We start from the raw sequence: 18,129 nt of genomic DNA on the forward strand, positions 1-18,129 counted from the left end.
GGCCCCCGGCCAGCCATACAGGTCCCCTGTGCACAATTGGAGGGCTCTATGGACATCCACTCCAGGGGTCCCCAACCTTTCACCCTCAAGGACGCCTTTTTTTCTTTCCCTCTTGACTTCAGTGGATTTGACTTTTTAAAGATTCTGTTTCCCAAACATGCTGCATTTAAGTCATGATTAATTCATTTTCCCCATTTTTTATTAATCAAAGACACTTAACTGCCAGTCAGAGCTTTGATCAGCAAGAGGTAAGCCACGAGGTGAGGTGATGTCATTCCAACCCAAAGCTAAGAAATATAGCAAGCAATATTGTTACGCAGGCCGGCCTTGCTGCCAGAAAATGCCCTCTCTTCTTCTAACCCCAGAGATAGAAGAACCCCAGGCTGGGGACCAGGGATCCTGCCCAAGTCTCTCTCATTTCCCAAAGGAGGAAACCAAGGCCCAGAAAGGCAAATGGACTTGCCCGAGTCCACAGGATCAGTGAGACCTAAAGGCCAAGGCCTGGCCTCTGCAGTTTCAAATGACCTAGAACTTGGCAGTGAAACAGGCCAAGCAGCGGACCTGAAAGTCAAGAGCAGGGCAGGAGAAAGAGAAGCCATGAGAGCCAGCACCTTCATTGTGCTCCTACTATGCACCAGACCCACTAGAAAGTGTCTACCACCTTGTTCTCACACAACAACCCGGAAGGCTGAGATTGACATTCCCGTTGCACAGAGGAAGAAATTGAGCATCAAAGAGGATCCATGGTTTTACATAATCCACTCAGCTGGGAAGTGAAGGATCAGGATTCCAGCAGGTGTGTCCAACCGACCGTGAAACTTTTTCCACCTCACTGGCCTGGCTGGGATGGAGGCGAGGAGATCATTCAGACCAGATTGGCATTTCTGTTTGCCACTCACCAGCTGTGTGAATTTGGCTAATGATCTCACCCCTCTGAGCCCCTATTCTCTCCTCTGAGGAACTGGGATAGCATCTGATGGCTTGAGTGATGGTGGAGGATAAGAAAACAGGGTTAAAGAAAATGGGGCACAGAAACTAGGGGACAGAGAAGCTTTAACTTGGCAAACTGGACAGGGTGCAGTGGCTCGCACCTGTAATCCCAGCACTTTGGGAGGCCGAGACAGGCGGATCATGAGGTCAGGAGATCGAGACCATCCTGGCCAACACGGTAAACCCTGTCTCTACTAAAAATACAAAAATTAGCTGGGCGTGGTGGCATGCACCTGTAGTCCCAGCTACTCGGGAGGCTGAGGCGGAATTGCTTGAACCCAGGAGGCAGAGGTTCAGTGAGCCGAGATCGCACCACTGCACTCCAGCCTGGCGACACAGCGAGACTCTGTCTCAAAAACAAACAAAAAGAAAAAAAAAAAGAAAGAAAATGGGGCACAATACTTAGAAATGGCATCCTCTCGCTCTATTCCCTCCTTTTCTAGTGAAAAAGCTTCCAAGCTGGCAGAAGCCAGAGTGTGAGATCTGATTGCTCCTGTCTCTGGGGATCTCCTGGGTTGTAGTTCAGGAAAACTTTACCCTGTTCTTCCACTGCTTTCAGTTAAAGGGACTGTTTTCCTCTGGTCCAGTAATTCTAGGACAAGGGTTGAGAGTGGGACGAGAGTCTCTGCCTGTAGCTTGAATGCTCTCCTGGTCACCACCATCTGCTTCCACATCTGGTTTTATCGCTGGGCGGGAGATAGCTTGACCATTCCCATCACACTCCCGGAAACTCCGTTGATTTCCCCAAGGCAGCCAAAGAAGCTGGAGTGGAAATCTCAGCTCCCAGCAGCTAGAGAGGGTGACCCTGCTGGACTTGCCACAGTTGCTCCTCCTGGACCAGGCGGAGGTGGAGTAATTGACTCTCTGGTTTCCTCTGGAAGTGGTTTTAAATGAATAAGTGCAAAAAAAAAAAAGCCTGGTAACTGGGGTGGGGCACTAAGCAATTTCTTGGGCAGGAATTCAGCAGATTGGATGCTTGTGCCAGTGGTGTGGGCTGGGCTGAGACTCAGGGATGCACAGGGCTTGGTGCAGACAGGGTGGGAGCACTGACTAGCGGCACCACGCGGTTAGAGGGCTGCGATAAAGGTGTGTGAAGGGCGCTGCAAGAACCCAGGGTGGGCGCCACTGACTGAGTGGGTAGGATAGTATGGGTGAGGTGAGCTTCTCAGAAGACAGACCTTTGCGCTGAGCCTGGTAAGAAATGGGGAATTTCAGATAGTGTAGACAGATGCAAAGATGGGACCACATGAGAGCATTCTAAGGAGGAGTCCAGGTTGTTTGAATACAAGGGGATGGACAAAAGGTAGGGCAGGAGCGCAGGGCTTGGCCAGATGGTCAAAGGCCTTGAATGCTATTCCCAGTGCGAAAGGACTCCACGCTTTGGTCATGGCCACAGCATGAGCATACCTGGAGTGGGGCTAGTGTTTAAGAAAGATCTCTATGAGAATCAAACTGGAAGCAGATGTTCCCAAGCAAAAGCGATAGGCCAGCAGGAATCAGACGGACCCTCAACTGGGCTGGAGAGATGTTTGTGGCGGGTGAATGGGTTAGATTTGGTGGCTGATTGGATGTGGGAAGGAGACGAAGAAAGGAATCTCCCAGGATGGCATTTGCTTTGGGGCCCCTACTGGCCCCTCTACCCTGCTCAGGGTGGGGAGAGAGGACCCACCAATGCCCAGGCCAACCCAGGTTCCCAGGGAAGCTTGGACAGGGAGGGCCCCATCACCCACTCCCTCAAAACTGAAGAGAAAACTTACTACTTGCATTCTTGAGCTGGTCAACACACTCAGTTGCAAGTGAGCAAAATCCAACTCAAAGTGACTTCAGCAAAAGGGGGAATGTGTTGGTGTGTGTAATGAGAAGCTCTAGGGATGCTGCTTTCCCCTACAGTTGGATCACGCAGCTCGAATGAGGAGAGCAAACCTCATTCTCTCTCCCTGTCTTGGCTCAGCTTTCCTCTGTGTCCAGGCCAGCTCTCGTCACAGGGTGGTTTCTGCTGCTCCAGACTTACATCCCCACAGCTCAGCAGCCGCAGCAACAGGAGGCTCCAACAGCCCCATCAAAAGTTCCAGAACTGAGTCTCATTGGCCCCTTTTGGGTCACATGCCCTTCTCTGCACCAATCACTGTAGCCAGAGGGTGGACTACACTGATTGGCCTAAACTGGGGTCATGTGCCCTCTATGGGAGACCAGGCTGGGACCTCACCCTCAACTAAACCTCACTGAAGGAGACTGGGGGAGGAGCAGCTTCCCCAGAGGAAATGGGGATACCCTTTCTAAAATAAGGGAAATCGTTGCTTGATTGCTTTTCTACAGCAGCTGAGGGCAATGCAGAGTGGCCCCTCTTCTTTCCAGCATCTGACACCCATATTACGGTTTCATACCCAGGCCTCTTCAACACACCTTTAAAGTCCAAGAGATGATGGCCGGGTGCAGTCCCTCAAGCCTGTAATCCCAGCACTGTGGGAGGCCAGGGCGGCTGGATCACCTGAGGTCAGGAGTTCGAGACCAGCCTAGCCAATATGGCAAAACCCTGTCTCTACTAAAAATACAAAATTAGCTGGGTGTGGTGGTCGGTGCTGAGTGCCTGTAATCCCAGCTACTCCGGAGGCTGAGGCAGGAGAATCGCTTGAACACGGGAGGCGGAGGCTGCAGTAAGCTGAGATCACACCACTGCACTCCAGCCTGAATGACAGTGAGACTCCGTCTCAAAAAATAAATAAATAAATAAATAAATAAAGTCCAAGAGATGAACCAGCAGGGAGATGCACTTGACCTTGTGCACATTTACAAAAAAACCAACTGCAACTATTCATTCATAGACCCATCTGCCTCCTGCGTGCCCTGGCCAGCCCTGCCTATCAAGGGTGATAGAAAGACCCAGACTCTGCCCCCAAGGAGTTTACAGTCAGTGGAGTCTATTTTAGGTATAATTCCCGGATAATTTAGTAGAGTCAGACTTACTCTCCAAAAAATACACTTCACTGCATGTGTTTTTCTGGTATTCGGATGCTTTTATTTGCTTTTAGATTAACTGCCTCACATGAAAATCATGAATTGAAAAGACCTTTAAAAATTCACCATTTACTTCTGAGTCAATTTTGTCTTCACTGATAAAAATACCTAATATCTATCGCGCATCCTCACTGAGGCAGCCTCCGGGAGTTTCATGATTTATTCTCTGGAAATCCGGATTTGGGTCCTGAGAAAGTGTGGTGGTCCCTTCAGGGACTAAGAGGGTGAGGGTCTGGAAACTGTTCTATTGGAACAGCGAGCTACAGAATGATGGTCTGGACGAAAGAAGACTCGGGGGCATGTGATCTCTACTACCCAGCATCTGTATGTGGAAGCAACGTACGTTAGAGGGTAGAGAGTAGAAGTGATTGGGAATAGATTTTTTAGCTCAATATGAAAGAGAAATATCTAGAGACCAGAGCTATTGCAAAACAAATAGACTGCCGTATAAGCTAGCGAGCTCCTCATTCCTGGAAGCGTGTAAACAGGACTCTTAGGTGGAAAGTTAGACCAAATGACCTCAGCCTCTTGCAACTAGAAGATTCCTCAACTATGGGCTGAACAGTGTTTGAGTTTTGGCTCAAACACTATTTTGCTCTGTGGCCTTGGGTGAGGCGCTGTCCCTCTCTGAGCCTCAGTGACCTAGATAACCCCCATAGCGTCTTCGTCTTCTAAATACTTTGCCTTGCTCATGTCAGATATTCACACCTGCCTCTGCACACTCAGGCAATTTCTGCCCCGTGCATATTTCGAGGCTCCAGAGCCTGAGCAAACCAGCCCACCAAACCCACAGGTGTGAGGCAGCTTCTGTCTGTGCCTTCTGTTCCTAGAGAGGCTGTGATTCATGGCCATGGGGGATGCCTCCCCCATCTGACAGGTGGAGAAGTGAGGTCTGGGGGAGGAAACTAACCACTGGAGCCAGACGCACTCCCCACAAACACACCTGACTGGGCCTCTCCCACCTCACCATCTCCCTGTCCCCATTATTGGCCCTCAATCCACAAAGGACCCTGGGAATAGGCCTCTCCCCACGTCAGGTCAAGGGCAGCCACGGAAGCGGATGCAGATGCCAACATCTTGGACCTGAGAAGTGCATTTCCCACAGATCTCTCCACAAGCAGCCTTAAGGCTTTTTGCGTTTGATTTTTACAACAGCCCTGCAAGGGAGGCATTACCATCCCCAACTTCTGGGGAGGAAACTGCGGCTCAGCGAGGCCAGCAATTGTCTGAAACCAGCTGGTAAATAAGCTGCAGAGAGGGCACTGGACCAGGCCCACCTGCTCAGCCATGCTCCCTCCCTGGGGTCGCGCAGAAGCTCACCTCGGGAAGAAGGCCCCGCTCCCCCAGGAAGGGCCCCCTTGCCAGGACAGTCAGCCAGAGCCACACCTGACCCCAGTTCCTGCTGTCACTCTTTGCTAAAAGATGGAGGGGACTAGGTGGGCCTCGAGCTCCACCTTCCCTCGGACCTCTGCTGGGTCTTTTGGAGAAGCCACTTGCCCTCTCTGAGCCTCTGTTTCCTACCTAAGGATTCCATCAATCTAAGTCTCTGCACCCCTATATCTCCATCTGAGTGGGGAATAAAACTTCCGGCCACACAGAGTCACAAAGCATCCTCTACCCCTTGTCTGCCCTGATATGACGCTGTAATGTGGAGAGCAGAAGACCCACTGCACAAATGAAGAAACTGAGAGGCTTTAACTTGTGCCCAAGATCACACAGTTAGGAAGACACAAAGTCAGAGATGCGGTCCTGACCCTCACTACTCAGGCAGTGCCTGCCCAGGACTCTCACGCAGACCTAGCTGGGGCCACAGAATTCACAAGGATGCGGGGTAAGCTGATGACACACTTGTCAGTGGGCCCCACCAGCCACCAGGTCCTCCCTCCCTCCCAGGGCCTCACTGAAGCCAATTTCTGCACCGTCAGAGCCGCTGAACCTTCTGCTGTTGGTGGAAGCCAGTCACAGGTGACTGCCTAGCGGTCTCTCTCATCCACCAGCGTGGCTGTGGCCCTCCGTGCTCTCTGGGGTTCTGAAAACAGAACTGTGTGGTGCCAGGTGATCCAGAAGAGAAGCAGTGAGAGCTGGAAGGGCACATGAAGGGCAGTGTGGGCAGAGGGACAGGCAGGGAGGGCACTGCCGCCACAGAGCTGCCCTGGTTCCCTGCCCCCGGGGGAGCACAGCCCAGCAGGAGGGAAATGATGGGATATTTTGTGGCTGAATTTTCACAACTCATGAGAGAGGAAGAGATGATTAGCCCCATTTTTCAGCTGAAATCATTGATGCTCAGACATGAAGCAACTTGCCCAGGGTTACACAGCCAGGGAGCAGCAGAGCCCAGGTATGAACCATCATGCCTGTCTCCTTCCCCGCCCCTGGAGGTGCGTGATGCCCCCACACAGGAGATGCAGCGAGGCAGCCCTCCTCTAGGAGGGGGAGTTTTAGGGGTGAAGCACCCCACCCCCAGCTGTCCAGCCACCCTTAGCCTCTTCCTCTTTGCCACAGGCCATGCGGCACTAACAAGGACTCTGGTGGTCTCTTCGAGGGACCCTCATACATAGCTCTGCAGGCAGGCAAGGGATGAGCACAATCCAGTCTCTGGAGTCCTCACTCCCCAGAGCTTTCCTGGAAACAGCAGGAAGCTATTTTTAAAGCAGCATCCGCAGGCAGTAACCTGGGAGATGAGTCTCCCTCCAGATCCTCACCCCTGTGGGCTGGGGCCAGCATTCACCCTGCTCACAGCTCAGCCAAGAAGCCCAGATCTGGGAAGGAGAGCAGGGAACATGTCACCTGTCAGGGGAAGCAGGTGGGTCCGCTCCAAACAAGCCTCGATTTTACCAACTGGAAGGGGCCTTAGAGCCCAAGGGAAACGTGCGTGTGTTCGTGCTCACACAGTTGTGTCAGTGCGATTGTGAGCATGGCTGGGGGTGCGCGTGTGTGCTCATGGCAGCTGAGTGTCTCCATATCCTATGCAGGCGTGACATTTAGGCATAAGTGCGTCTCTGTGTCTGTGAAAGCCAGTGTGCTGATGTCAGCTTGCCTCTGTGTGTGTGTGTGTGTCTCGGTACATCTGAATCTATTTGTTCCTGTGTGCATGTGTGTGGGTGTGAGTATGCATCAGTGTTTACGTGTGTCTGTCAGTCTCCCAGAAACCCTGGAAATACATGGGCAGAATTTTAGAAGTAGGAAGAGCATTCGCTCTCTCCAGCTCCCTCCCTTCTCTCCCCACTGCTCAAGTCACAGAAGGGGAAATCGTAGCTCAGAGAGGGGAAGGGACTTGCTCAAGGCCAGTCAGCCGCAGAGAGAACTGGAACCCAGATTTGCTTCCTGGCTCCCAGGGCCCGTCTACTCAGTCACCCCATTCAGGCTCCATTCCCAAGGCCAAAAGCTGTTCCCTCCTGCCCTGACGCAGGTGAGAACCAACAGGGCCCATCTTCTCCCTGGGCTTTGACTTGGCTGCTGAGAGGGGAAAAGTGTCTGATGCAAGTGTCTCTGTTATGGGCTCTGAGCAGAACATTGACTATGATTCAACAAACCATAGTCTGCTATTGGGGCAGAGCATGTACAAAGCCTACCAGCTGCCCAGCCCTGGTCCCACAGAGATCCCAAGAGAGGCCAGGCATGGCCCCTGCCCTCAAGATACCCACAGCTCAGCAGGAGGTCAGATAGGTCAACCAAAAACTATGACATGGGATTAAACATGCTTAACGGAGGCATGCAGAGAATCCCAAAGCAGCACAGAGGCAGAGGCAACTGATTCTGCCGAGAGGATCAAACAAAGCTAGTGAGGAGATGGGTGACATTTCAGTTGGGGTTTAAGAGAGAAATAGGTATGTCAGACATTGAAAGAGAAAGGGCCTTCTAAGCTAGGGGCACGAGTTATGCCAAGGCAACTTATTCACTTCTGACACTGTTCTAAAGAGGTCCAGCTCTTCCCTGGTCTACCCTAGGACTCTGCTGGCTCTGCCCTCCATGTCTCTTGTCTGTGCTCCTATTATTTCCACCATCTGGGATTTATTAATTCCTTTAGCAAATATGTCCTAGCCACCAAAAAGGTTCCTGGCCCTGAAAGTGGTATGGGAGATAAAGCTGTAATTTTGAGCATAGTCTCCATGTCTGACGGCAGGAGATGGGGGTAATTAATCATCAACCAGTCACAGCTCCTCATTTCCTATGTGCCTGGCCCTGTGTTCAGTGCCATGAGGAATGGAGAAGACCATGAAAGCTCATGGAGCACCATGCTTGCAACAACACAGTTAAGTCTTGAAGGCCCCATTTCTGGAAAAGAAAGTTGAAGCTCAGAGAGATGACCTGACTTACCTGAGGTTGCACACAGTGCTGAGAGCCAAACCAGCTCTGTGTGATGAGTGTGGGTTCTTTCTGCCAGGCTGGGCTGCCTGCCTTCACAACCAGAAACATGGGCGTTGGAAACTGCTGCTTCTGCTGTTCTTTTGCCTATAATTGTCTCCTTAATGGGCCTGTGACGCTTTCAGTTATGTTCTTTTGTAAATGCCAGACAAGCTTGGGGACCCAAGGCAGTAGGGAGATTGTCTGCCAAAGAAAGTAGAATCAAACCTCCCCTTCCAAGGAATCTTCCAAACCCAGCAGGTTTCAGGTTAAAATTGGAGAGGGCAGGAAACTCAGGGGTCAAGACTGGGCCCCTATGTGCCTTCCAAGAAAGCACCTCTTCCTGAATCTGATGCTCAGACCAAAAGAAGGGAACATGCATGGAGAGGACCCAGGCAGGCCCCACACATGAAGCCCTTAGCACTCTGCTTGCCTCTTTAATGTGAGCTAAGAAAAAAGGATTAGGCTGGGCGTGGTGGCTCATGCCTGTGATCCCAGCACTTCGGGAGGCCGAGGTGGGCAGATCTACCTGAGGTCAGAAGTTCAAGACCAAGCTGGCCAACATGGTAAAACCCCGTCTCTACTAAAAATACAAAAATTAGCTAGGCATAGTGGCAGGCACCTATAATCCCAGCTACTTGGGAGGCTGAGGCAGGAGAATCACTTGAACCCAGCAGGCGGATGTTGCAATGAGCTGAGATTGCGCCACTGTGCTCCAGCCTAGATGAGAAAAGTGAAACTCCATCTCAAAAAAAAAAAAAAAAAGAGAAAAGAAAAGAAAGAAAGGAAAAGAAAAAAGGATTGATCTGCATTGCATGGCCTCCACAAAGCTTTGGGATTTTTTGAAATCTCTTTTGTTACGGAGGCTTCATAATCTACCTTGTGATTAGGAATTGCCACCCTGGTTTTGCAGATGAGAAGGGCTGGCTGCTTGGGATATAGAGATGAAGAGAGTACAGTCTCTGACCCCAAAGAACTCGTGGTGAAGAAACACAAATGCACAGAAGGCCTCTAGGGTGCTCAAGTCTGTAATACAAAGAAGCATGGGGGGCTGTACCAGGGACACAGGGGACTCGTTTCCAAGTTGGAGAGTCAAGAAAAGCTTTCTGAAGGAGCAGACATCTAAGCTGAGACCAGAGGAAGAAAGTTAGCCAGGCAAATGGAAATGGGGGGGCCTGGTATGCGATAGGTCAAAGGCTCCAGCCCAAAGCCTAGATCCCATTCCAGGACTCTGAGAAACACTGTTTGACACACCCATTGGACAGGTATGGTTTGGAAGAATTTAGCAGTTAGGATCTGGGGTGCGGACGGGAGGCTGGAGAGGGATTCCACAGCCAAAATCAGTCAGTCCCCAGACTGAGGGGACTCTCTCCGCCCCTTCCTGCCATAGCCAGGCCCCTTCTTTGAAAACTTTGCCCAGACCGTGGGCTCGGCTGCTACCTACCTTCTGTTGCCTGCCTCTGGTTTTCCTCCCTCACATCCCCTTTCCTGGTGAGCTGGGGACCAATCTAACCTGGAGGCCCAGGTTCCTGCAGGGCACTTAGTTTCCATGCATGGCTCCAGCCCCCATGGGCTCAGCGTTCCTCCCTGAAACATCCTCTCTGGCTGCTGTTTTAGCGCAAGATTTTGCTTCAGGGTAAATCCTGCATTTCCCAAACCAATGGCATCTTGGCGTGTAACTGAGATGCACAGGGAATCCCTGGATTTGAAGTCAGTAAGGCCTGCCTCTGGACACCAGCTCTGTCACTGATGTAGCTTGGCAAGTTCTTACGTGTCTCTGGACCTTGATGTCCACAAATGTAAAATGGGGTAATGATACCAACTGCACAGAATTACTGCGAAGATTCAAATGAAACCCTGCATGCGAAAACTGCTCAGAAACGGTCCAGAGATGTGTAGATACAGGCAGGTACTACTGCTGTGACCCTGGTCACAGAAATGTCCATTCACTCAGCAAGTGTTTATCCAGGGCCCGGGTGCCAGGCTCTGCACTCAGAGCTGGAGTCTAACAATGGATGAAGTAGACGCAGAGTCTGCCCTCAAGGACCTCACAGTCTGGGAAAGAGACAGACATGGACAACTTCGACGTAACGCAATTCATGCTTGGGTGGGAGGAAGCACAGTGGGTGGGGTAGCAGGGGGAGTCACCTTAAACCTAGGCCAGCCTGGGAAATGCAGAAAAGTTTTGTGGTGGTGGGTGTGGTGGCTCAAGCCTGTAATCCCAGCACTTTGGGAGGCCGAGGCGGGCGGATCACGAGGTCAGGAGATCGAGACCATCCTGGCTAACATGGTGAAACCTCGTCTCTACTAAAAATACAAAAAATTAGCCGGGCATCGTGGCGGGAGTCTGTAGTCCCAGCTACTCAGGAGGCCGAGGCAGGAGAATCGCTTGAACCTGGGAGACGGAGGTTGCAGTGAGCTGAGATCGCACCACTGCACTCCAGCCTGGGCGACAGAGCGAGATCCTGTCTCAAAAACAAACAAACAAACAAAAAACAAACAAACAAAAGTTTTGTGGAAGCAAAATCCCAGTGGAGCAAGCCAGGACAGGATCGGGGAAGAGAGGTCCCCCTCCAGAGAGGGACAACAGGAGGGGCAAAGGCCAGGGGGCAGGACCACAGGGTTGATGGGGACATGGCAAAGAGAGGGAGCTGAGGCTGTGAAGGCAAGCAGGATACATCAACTTTAAGATATGTTTGAAGTTCATGGTATTTTGTTAATTTGTCTTAAACAGATTGCAAACAATGTGTTGATTTTTTTTGAAAAAGTAAAAACTGCCACACCATCACATACGTTTAGATCATATTACAGTTACCGGAGCCTGGAGCAGCTAAAACAAGAAAAAGGTTGGAAAACACAACATTGGGAAATAGTTCAATCAATGCATAAGACAGGAATAGTCAGCAAAACAGCTCCCTTTTTAAAAAAGTAATTTATAGCATCAAAAATCTGAATCATGCCTCACTGGTAAATTCTACCAAATATTTAAGGAAGAAATAATACCAATTCTACACAAAATATTTCTAGAAAATAGGAGGGAAACTTCCCAAATCATTTTAAGAGGCCAGGGAAATTAGCTTGGCACAGAAACCAGACAAAGGTATTACAAGAAAACCACAGGCCAATATCCCTCATGAACACGGATGCAAAAATCCTCACAAAATATTAGCAAATGGAATCCAACCATCTGCACCTTATTTCCAGATGCTCACAGCTGAGCTCTTCCCAGTGCTGAAATCAAAGTTTTTGTTGAAATCAAATTATTTATTTAAGTGAGTTAGTAAAAGAAGTCTCGGTTGTAAGTGGTTTTTATTTATTTATTTACTTTTTTTTTTTTTTTTTTTTTTTTGAGACAGGATCTCGCTCTGTCGCCCAGGCTAGAGTGCAGTGGTGTGATCTTGGTTCACTGCAGCCTCCACATCCCGGGTTCAAGTGATTCTCCTGCCTCAGCCTCCTGAGTAACTGGGACTACAGGTGTGCACCATCACACCTAGCTAAGTTTCATATTTTTAGTAGAGATGGGGTTTCACCATGTTGGCCGGGCTGGTCTCAAACTCCTGACCTCAAGTGATCCATCTGCCTCAGCCTCACAACATGCTGGGATTACAGGCATGAGTCACCGCGCCCAGCCGCAAATGGCTTTTAAAATCTCAACTGACTAGGCCAGGCGCAGTGGCTCACGCCTGTAATTCCAGCACTTTGGGAGGCCAAGGCGGGCAGATCACGAGGTCAGGAGATCGAAACCATCCTGGCTAACACGGTGAAACCCCGTCTCTACTAAAAGTACAAAAAATTAGCTGGGCGTGGTGGCGGGCACCTGTAGTCCCAGCTACTTGGGAGGCTGAGGCAGGAGAATGGCATGAACCCAGGAGGCGGAGCTTGCAGTGAGCCGAGATCGTGCCACTGCACTCCAGCCTGGGGGACAGAGCGAGACTCCATCTCAAAATTAATTAATTAATTAATTAATAAAATAAAATAAAATAAAATCTCAACTGACTTAAGTAAAAAGAATAAGGTGAAGCACTGGTTCGTGCTCCTGGTCACTCAGGTGACTGGAACGAGGCTCTTACTCAAGTCCACAGGGAGCCAGCTGCCTGCACCCCTCAGCTCTACTCTCCTGGGGTTGTCCCATTGTCTCAGGCAGGTTCTCCAGTGGGGTGGCGAGATGTTGCTATTCTCACCAGGTGTTTGTCCAACCAGCTGCAAGTCATCTGGAAAGAGGGGCCCTCTTTCTGGGGAAGCCCAGAATTGAGGTTCAGCCAGGGTGGGTTACACAAGGGTTTTGCATAAGCATTCCGTCTTCAACTACCCCGTCCTCTGTCCAAAAGATAGAGGCCTTGGCACAGAAAACAGGATAAAAACAGTAGTAATCATTCTCAATCCATGCCTCCCTTTACAGTCTATAAAGCTCCAGCAGCCATCGTCCCAGCTGATCCTTGCCCTGCAAGGCAGGCAGAGCAGGTGCCAATGTCACACCCACTTTACAGATAAAGAACATGAGGCCCAGAGTGCAGGCAGTGGCACAAGTGGTGCAGCCGAAGCTGTGTTCAGATCAGAGCTGCAAGATGCCACATCCCAGGGCAGTTTCAATTCTCAAGAAAACCTCTCTAGAAGAAACTAGACCCTAACTTGGGTATCCCAAAGGAGTCAGGGGGAAAGGAAGCACGGGGCCAAGGCTTGGTCACCACTGGTCTCATTCACTCCCTTCTCCACGCCTGCAAGGTGGTCTCACTGACCTGAGGCTCTGAGAGGAGCTGTGACCTGGTCAAGGTCACCGGGCTAGGAAGGGAAATTCAGACCCCAAGCTGTGCTTCCCCCTGACCTTCACTTAGCTCTGAAGAAAGGCCTCGGGGCAACCCCACGGGGCGTCTCTGCACGGCTCCCGCAGCAGGCAGCAGGGGCTAATTGGAAACTGGAGCCTTGAAACCTTCCCGCCCTCCCCTCTCCACCTGGAGCCAAGGCCATCTGTTCCCTTTTGTCTTCGGGCTGCAGGGGAAGATGAAACTAAATTTAAATACTAATAATACTTAACATTTGTCTGGAAAGTGTTTTGCACACTAATTGCTGATTAATCCTCCCCAGGCCCCAGAGAGATCTCCCTGTCTTTGTGTCCCCATTCTGCAGACAGACTGGTGGCTTTCAGACAGAAAGGAGCTGGACCAGAAGGCTGGAAGATGGATTCGGGGTGTACTGTGCAAGACCTTTGCCAGAGCCTGAGCAATTTCCATCTCTACTCAGCTGGATGGGCGTGGGGTGAATACATTCATTCAGTTCATTGTTGCTCCACAGCTAACAATAAAGCTGGGAGCTGGGTCCAAATGGTGACTTGGCTGTCTACCAGCTGCTTGGCCATGGGCAACCCCCACCCCCTCTGAGCCTTGGTTTCCATATCTGTAAAATGTACATGATGCTCCCTGTTGGTTGGGTCAGCCTCCCCAGTGTTACCAAGCCACGGGGCCGGACACTGGGATGCTACATTGAACCAAACAGAGAAGGTCCCAGCTTCCATGCAACTTGCAGTCTAGTCAGAGAGGGAGATAATAGTTAAAAATAAGCAAATAAGCAAGGTAATTACAGCTCGTGATGGTAAGGCTGTTAGAAAACAATTTTGTAAATGTATTTTTTAAACTGTGATATACCTCAAAGATTCTTCTGGGTGGTAGAGTCCTATTTTTGTTGCAACATTTATCTAGAAATCAGAGATGTGTTCCCCAAGAAATGGTTGCAAAAGACGGAAACATAGACCGGGGAATTTTGCCAATGTAAAGGAGCGTCCTAATGGGTCCTGGGGGAGACAGGGCGCCGTCAGCTGCCCACCCTTACATTCCTGTGTGGAGGGCAGCTGTAGCTAGCATTTCTCACCCCTTCTGTCTTTTTTTTTTTTTTTTTTTTTTGAGATAGAGTCTTGCTCTGTTGCCCAGGCTGGAGTGCAGTGGCACGATCTCGGCTCACTGCAAGCTCCACCTCCTGGGTTCACGCCATTCTCCTGCCTCAGCCTCTCGTGTAGCTGGGACTACAGGCGCCCGCCACCAAGCCCGGCTAATTTTTTTGTATTTTTAGTAGAGATGGGGTTTCACCGTGTTAGCCAGGATGGTCTCGATCTCCTGACCTCGTGATCCACCCGCCTCGGCCTCCCAAAGTGCTGGGATTACAGGCGTGAGCCACCGCGCCCGGCCCCCCTTCTGTCTTTCATCTTTATACTTCCCCAGGGGTTTCTGGGCTGCCCCCTCACCCAAGCCTCAGAGCCAGGTCTTTCTTATGGAGTTGGAGGCTGTGACCACATGGTTTTCCAGCTTTTCTAGTTCTTTGAAGTCCTAAGATTCTACATCAGGTCTCATAGGCCACCTCAGGGAATGAGGAGACCCAGGCAGGGGTCTCCAGGCCCCCCACCACTCACGCAGCCAGTGCATCTTCACTCTAACTTTCTTACCCATTTGGCTTCCAAATCAAATGCAACTAAAAATAGAATCCCATTTCTATAAAATGCTTGAAAAATAGCTTTCTTCAGGGAGATGACTTGGAGTTGGGACACCAAGATTTAAATCCTGGCTCTGTCTCCTAAGAGCAAATAACCCAGAGCAGGCCGACACTGTGAAATGAGGTTGCTGTCTGACCAGAGAACACAAGGAAGGTCGTCCTGGCAACAAACCCAGTGTAATGCCTGGGGCACTCCATAAGCATTTTTTAAAAATGTTTTTAGAGACAAGAGTCACACGATGTTGCCCAGGCTGGCTTTGAACTCCTGGACTCAAGCATTCTTCCCACCTTAGCTCTTGAGTAGCTGGAATTATAGGCACGAGCCACCACATTCAGCTTTAAGCATGTTTTTCTTTTTAATTTTTCCTCAAAAAATAATGATACAACTTTTATTTTCCATGAATTTTTTTTTTTTTTTTTTTTTTTTTTTTTTGAGAAGGAGTCTCGCTCTGTCACCCAGGCTAGAGTACAGTGGCGTGATCTCGGCTCACTGCAACCTCCGTCTCCCAGGTTCAAGCGATTCTCCTGCCTCAGCCTCCCAAGTAGCTGGGATTACGGGCATGCACCACCACGCCCGGCTAATGTTTGTATTTTAATAGAGATGGGGTTTCACCATGTTGGCCAGGCTGGTCTCGAACTCCTGACCTCAGGTGATCTGCCCACCTCGGCCTCTCAAAAGTGCTAGGATTACAGGCGTGAGCCACCTCATCCGGCCTCAACCTTAAACAATTTTAAGGTGATATGTTTGGTAATGTATCTGTGATCTTTAAAAGGTGTAGAGTTTTGGGAATGTACAACATACAAGGTAAAACCAAGATTACATTAAACATTATTTTATCCTCTGCACTAATTTTGCAGTGAGGCACAAATGGCAAGTACACTATTAAATGACATTTACTGTCAAAATTAGGAACTTCATTGGAATTACTCTGAAAAATATAAGCCACTGTAACTTGACACAGTGACACATTTTTCCATTTTAGGACATCCAATTATATATAAATCTCTGGACTATTACATTCAAACTCATTTGTACTGCCAAATGTGGCATTTTAAAGAAGTTTCTAGAAAACAATTGCAATCACTGTTGTTTGGGGGGAAGGTTATCACCCTGTACATAAGAGATTAAATTTAAATGAAATGTAAACATACAATATATTATAGTGACAGGTCGTTCTTACCACTCAGAAAGGCCAAATTTATCCATTTCTTTTTCGAACAAAGGTGATTTTTTTTTCTACAGCACATATCCTTTGACATAAAACAATTACAATACATGCCCATTCTTTTTTAAAGGAAAGTCTTCAGAGATCTTCAAAGCATAAAACATATGTTCTTTTTTCAAAGACTGACAGAAATGCTTAATAATCACTAAAATGCCAACCTCAGCAACTAAAAATTAGTGATTCACTATACTGAAATTAAAATAGCTTTAACAAGCTAGTTATAGGTGTTTTACAGATAATAGATGTGATAAAACAAGAGTTGGAGAAGTTTTAATCTGTGTCTTTTCTTCAGGTATTTAACAAGATAGAATAGAGCTGGGTTGCAATATCTTAACTCCACCACCAGGTGGACCTTGCCTGAGAAGGCCAAAAGAAGGCAAAACAAAGTCACAACTTCGATTTTCAAGCCTATGGCTTCTAAAAGTCGGTGTATCCCATGCATTTTAAAACAGTAGATGCCTCCTTCTTTCATTTAAGAACACAATGTCAAGTCTTCCTTTCATGGAGGACGAAAAATCAGCACCATCCCTCTCAGGGCAAAATAGAGAAAGCCCACTCAAGCACTGTTTTCCTAATGCAAAGGCATGAAGTTCTTTGCAGGATTGACAGGGTCTCACCTCCTCTGTATTAGCTGGTGCCAGGGAAAAGGGCAGGCATGGAGAGGAAGCAAGAAGACTGTCTTGCAAAAATGTCAAGGAAACATCCCCTGTTTGCACACATGTGGGAAAGCGAGTGGGCCAGCACATGGTGTGACAAGACTTTTTTTTATAGCATGCTCAGCTCAAAGAGCTTCCTCTGTGCTGGGCACACAGGTGTCCTCTGCAAGCCACACAGCAGCCTGACTATCCTCATCTCACAGAGGAAACCAGGGCCCAGGAAAGTGGGTAACTCACCAGCCTCCCACACCACAGTTGGGGAAACTGAGATTTGAACTGAGAACTCTCTAACTATGAAGGGCTGTGCCAGGAATGTTTTAAGGTAGAAACAAGGAAAGCATTGACCTTCATGCTTCAATCCAAGAGGCAGAGACCTTGAGGTGAGTCTAAGACAGTGATTGCTGGAGGCTCCAGTTCCCATACATACCCTCTGGTGAGCTTCTCAGCATACATCTCAGCCCACTCCAGTTCCCCACACCACCACGTACATCCCCCCAAAACCTGCAAACCCAACACGGAGACAGACACTCAGATGCATAGTCAGAACTCATGCCCACACAGAAGGGCAGTTTGTGCAAGCTCCCAGCAGGTGCACACACAGGCTTACGTGGGCACCAGCACACAACAAAGCACAAAGGTGCACCTGGGAGAGTCACGCTTGTGAAGAGGACATTACACACAGGAGAAGTGCACATCAGAAACAGCCTGAAGCTAGAATAGAGGCAACCAGAGCAGGGGACGTGGGGTACACCTGCCCCACTCCTCAACTACCCTACAACGTGCACTCCTGCTGCTAGCAAGAACCCTATGTCTGAGACCTAGATTCCAGGGACCCCCCAAGTCTCTTCCACACTGCAGGCTCAGAGGATCAAGGTCCCTTACCAGCAGGGACACATGAGTGCCTCTCACACAGAGGCATCCTCTCAAGTGGCTCTCAGATGTGTGGGAGGGCCATGTCTCCCTTCTTTGCCTTAGACCAGATTGGCACAGTGGTTAGAAGCAGAGAGTGAATGGGAATCCCAGCTCTCCTCCTGCCTGGGTGGGAGTGACCTTGGACAAGTCTTTTTTTCTATAAGCCTCAAATTTCTCGGCAAAATGAGGGTATGATACTCACCTTGTAAGGTTTTAGTAAGAAATGAGATAAAGCGTAAACATCCAATAAGAACTGAATAGATGTTGATTACCTTTTCTTGGACCCCACTCTCCTAGCACTCGCTGCTCAATGCAGCAGACAGCCAGACACCATTCAATCAGCCACAAGCATTCCTCCCATAGGCCCTTCCTTCCAGGGGCTAAGAATTGCAGCGAAGACAGAGATCTAAGCAGATAATGACTGTCCAGCATGGAGGGCCATGAAGGAGGACACACTGCTGGTATGGTGGGAGCCCAGAGGAGGAGACAGCAAAGCAGTGGCACAGCAG

The 18,129-nt window shown here is 49.5% G+C and overlaps 1 protein-coding gene across 3 annotated transcripts in view; it reads left to right on the forward strand.

Moving 5' to 3' along the window:
* CPLX2 (complexin 2) overlaps positions 1-18,129 on the forward strand; it is an 89,340-nt gene that overhangs the window by 29,395 nt on the left and 41,816 nt on the right. The window contains exon 3 of one of the 3 annotated variants that reach the window (XM_034960993.3): positions 13,474-16,754. The exons of the other annotated variants lie outside the window; for them this stretch is intronic. Coding sequence (XP_034816884.1) covers positions 13,474-13,724 — 251 coding nt within the window. The 3' untranslated portion in view covers positions 13,725-16,754. Of the gene's footprint in view, positions 1-13,473; positions 16,755-18,129 lie in introns of those variants that run through there. 3 annotated transcript variants of the gene reach the window in all.

Source organism: Pan paniscus, chromosome 4 (genome assembly GCF_029289425.2).
Source record: "Pan paniscus chromosome 4, NHGRI_mPanPan1-v2.0_pri, whole genome shotgun sequence".
Lineage (NCBI taxonomy): Eukaryota > Metazoa > Chordata > Mammalia > Primates > Hominidae > Pan > Pan paniscus.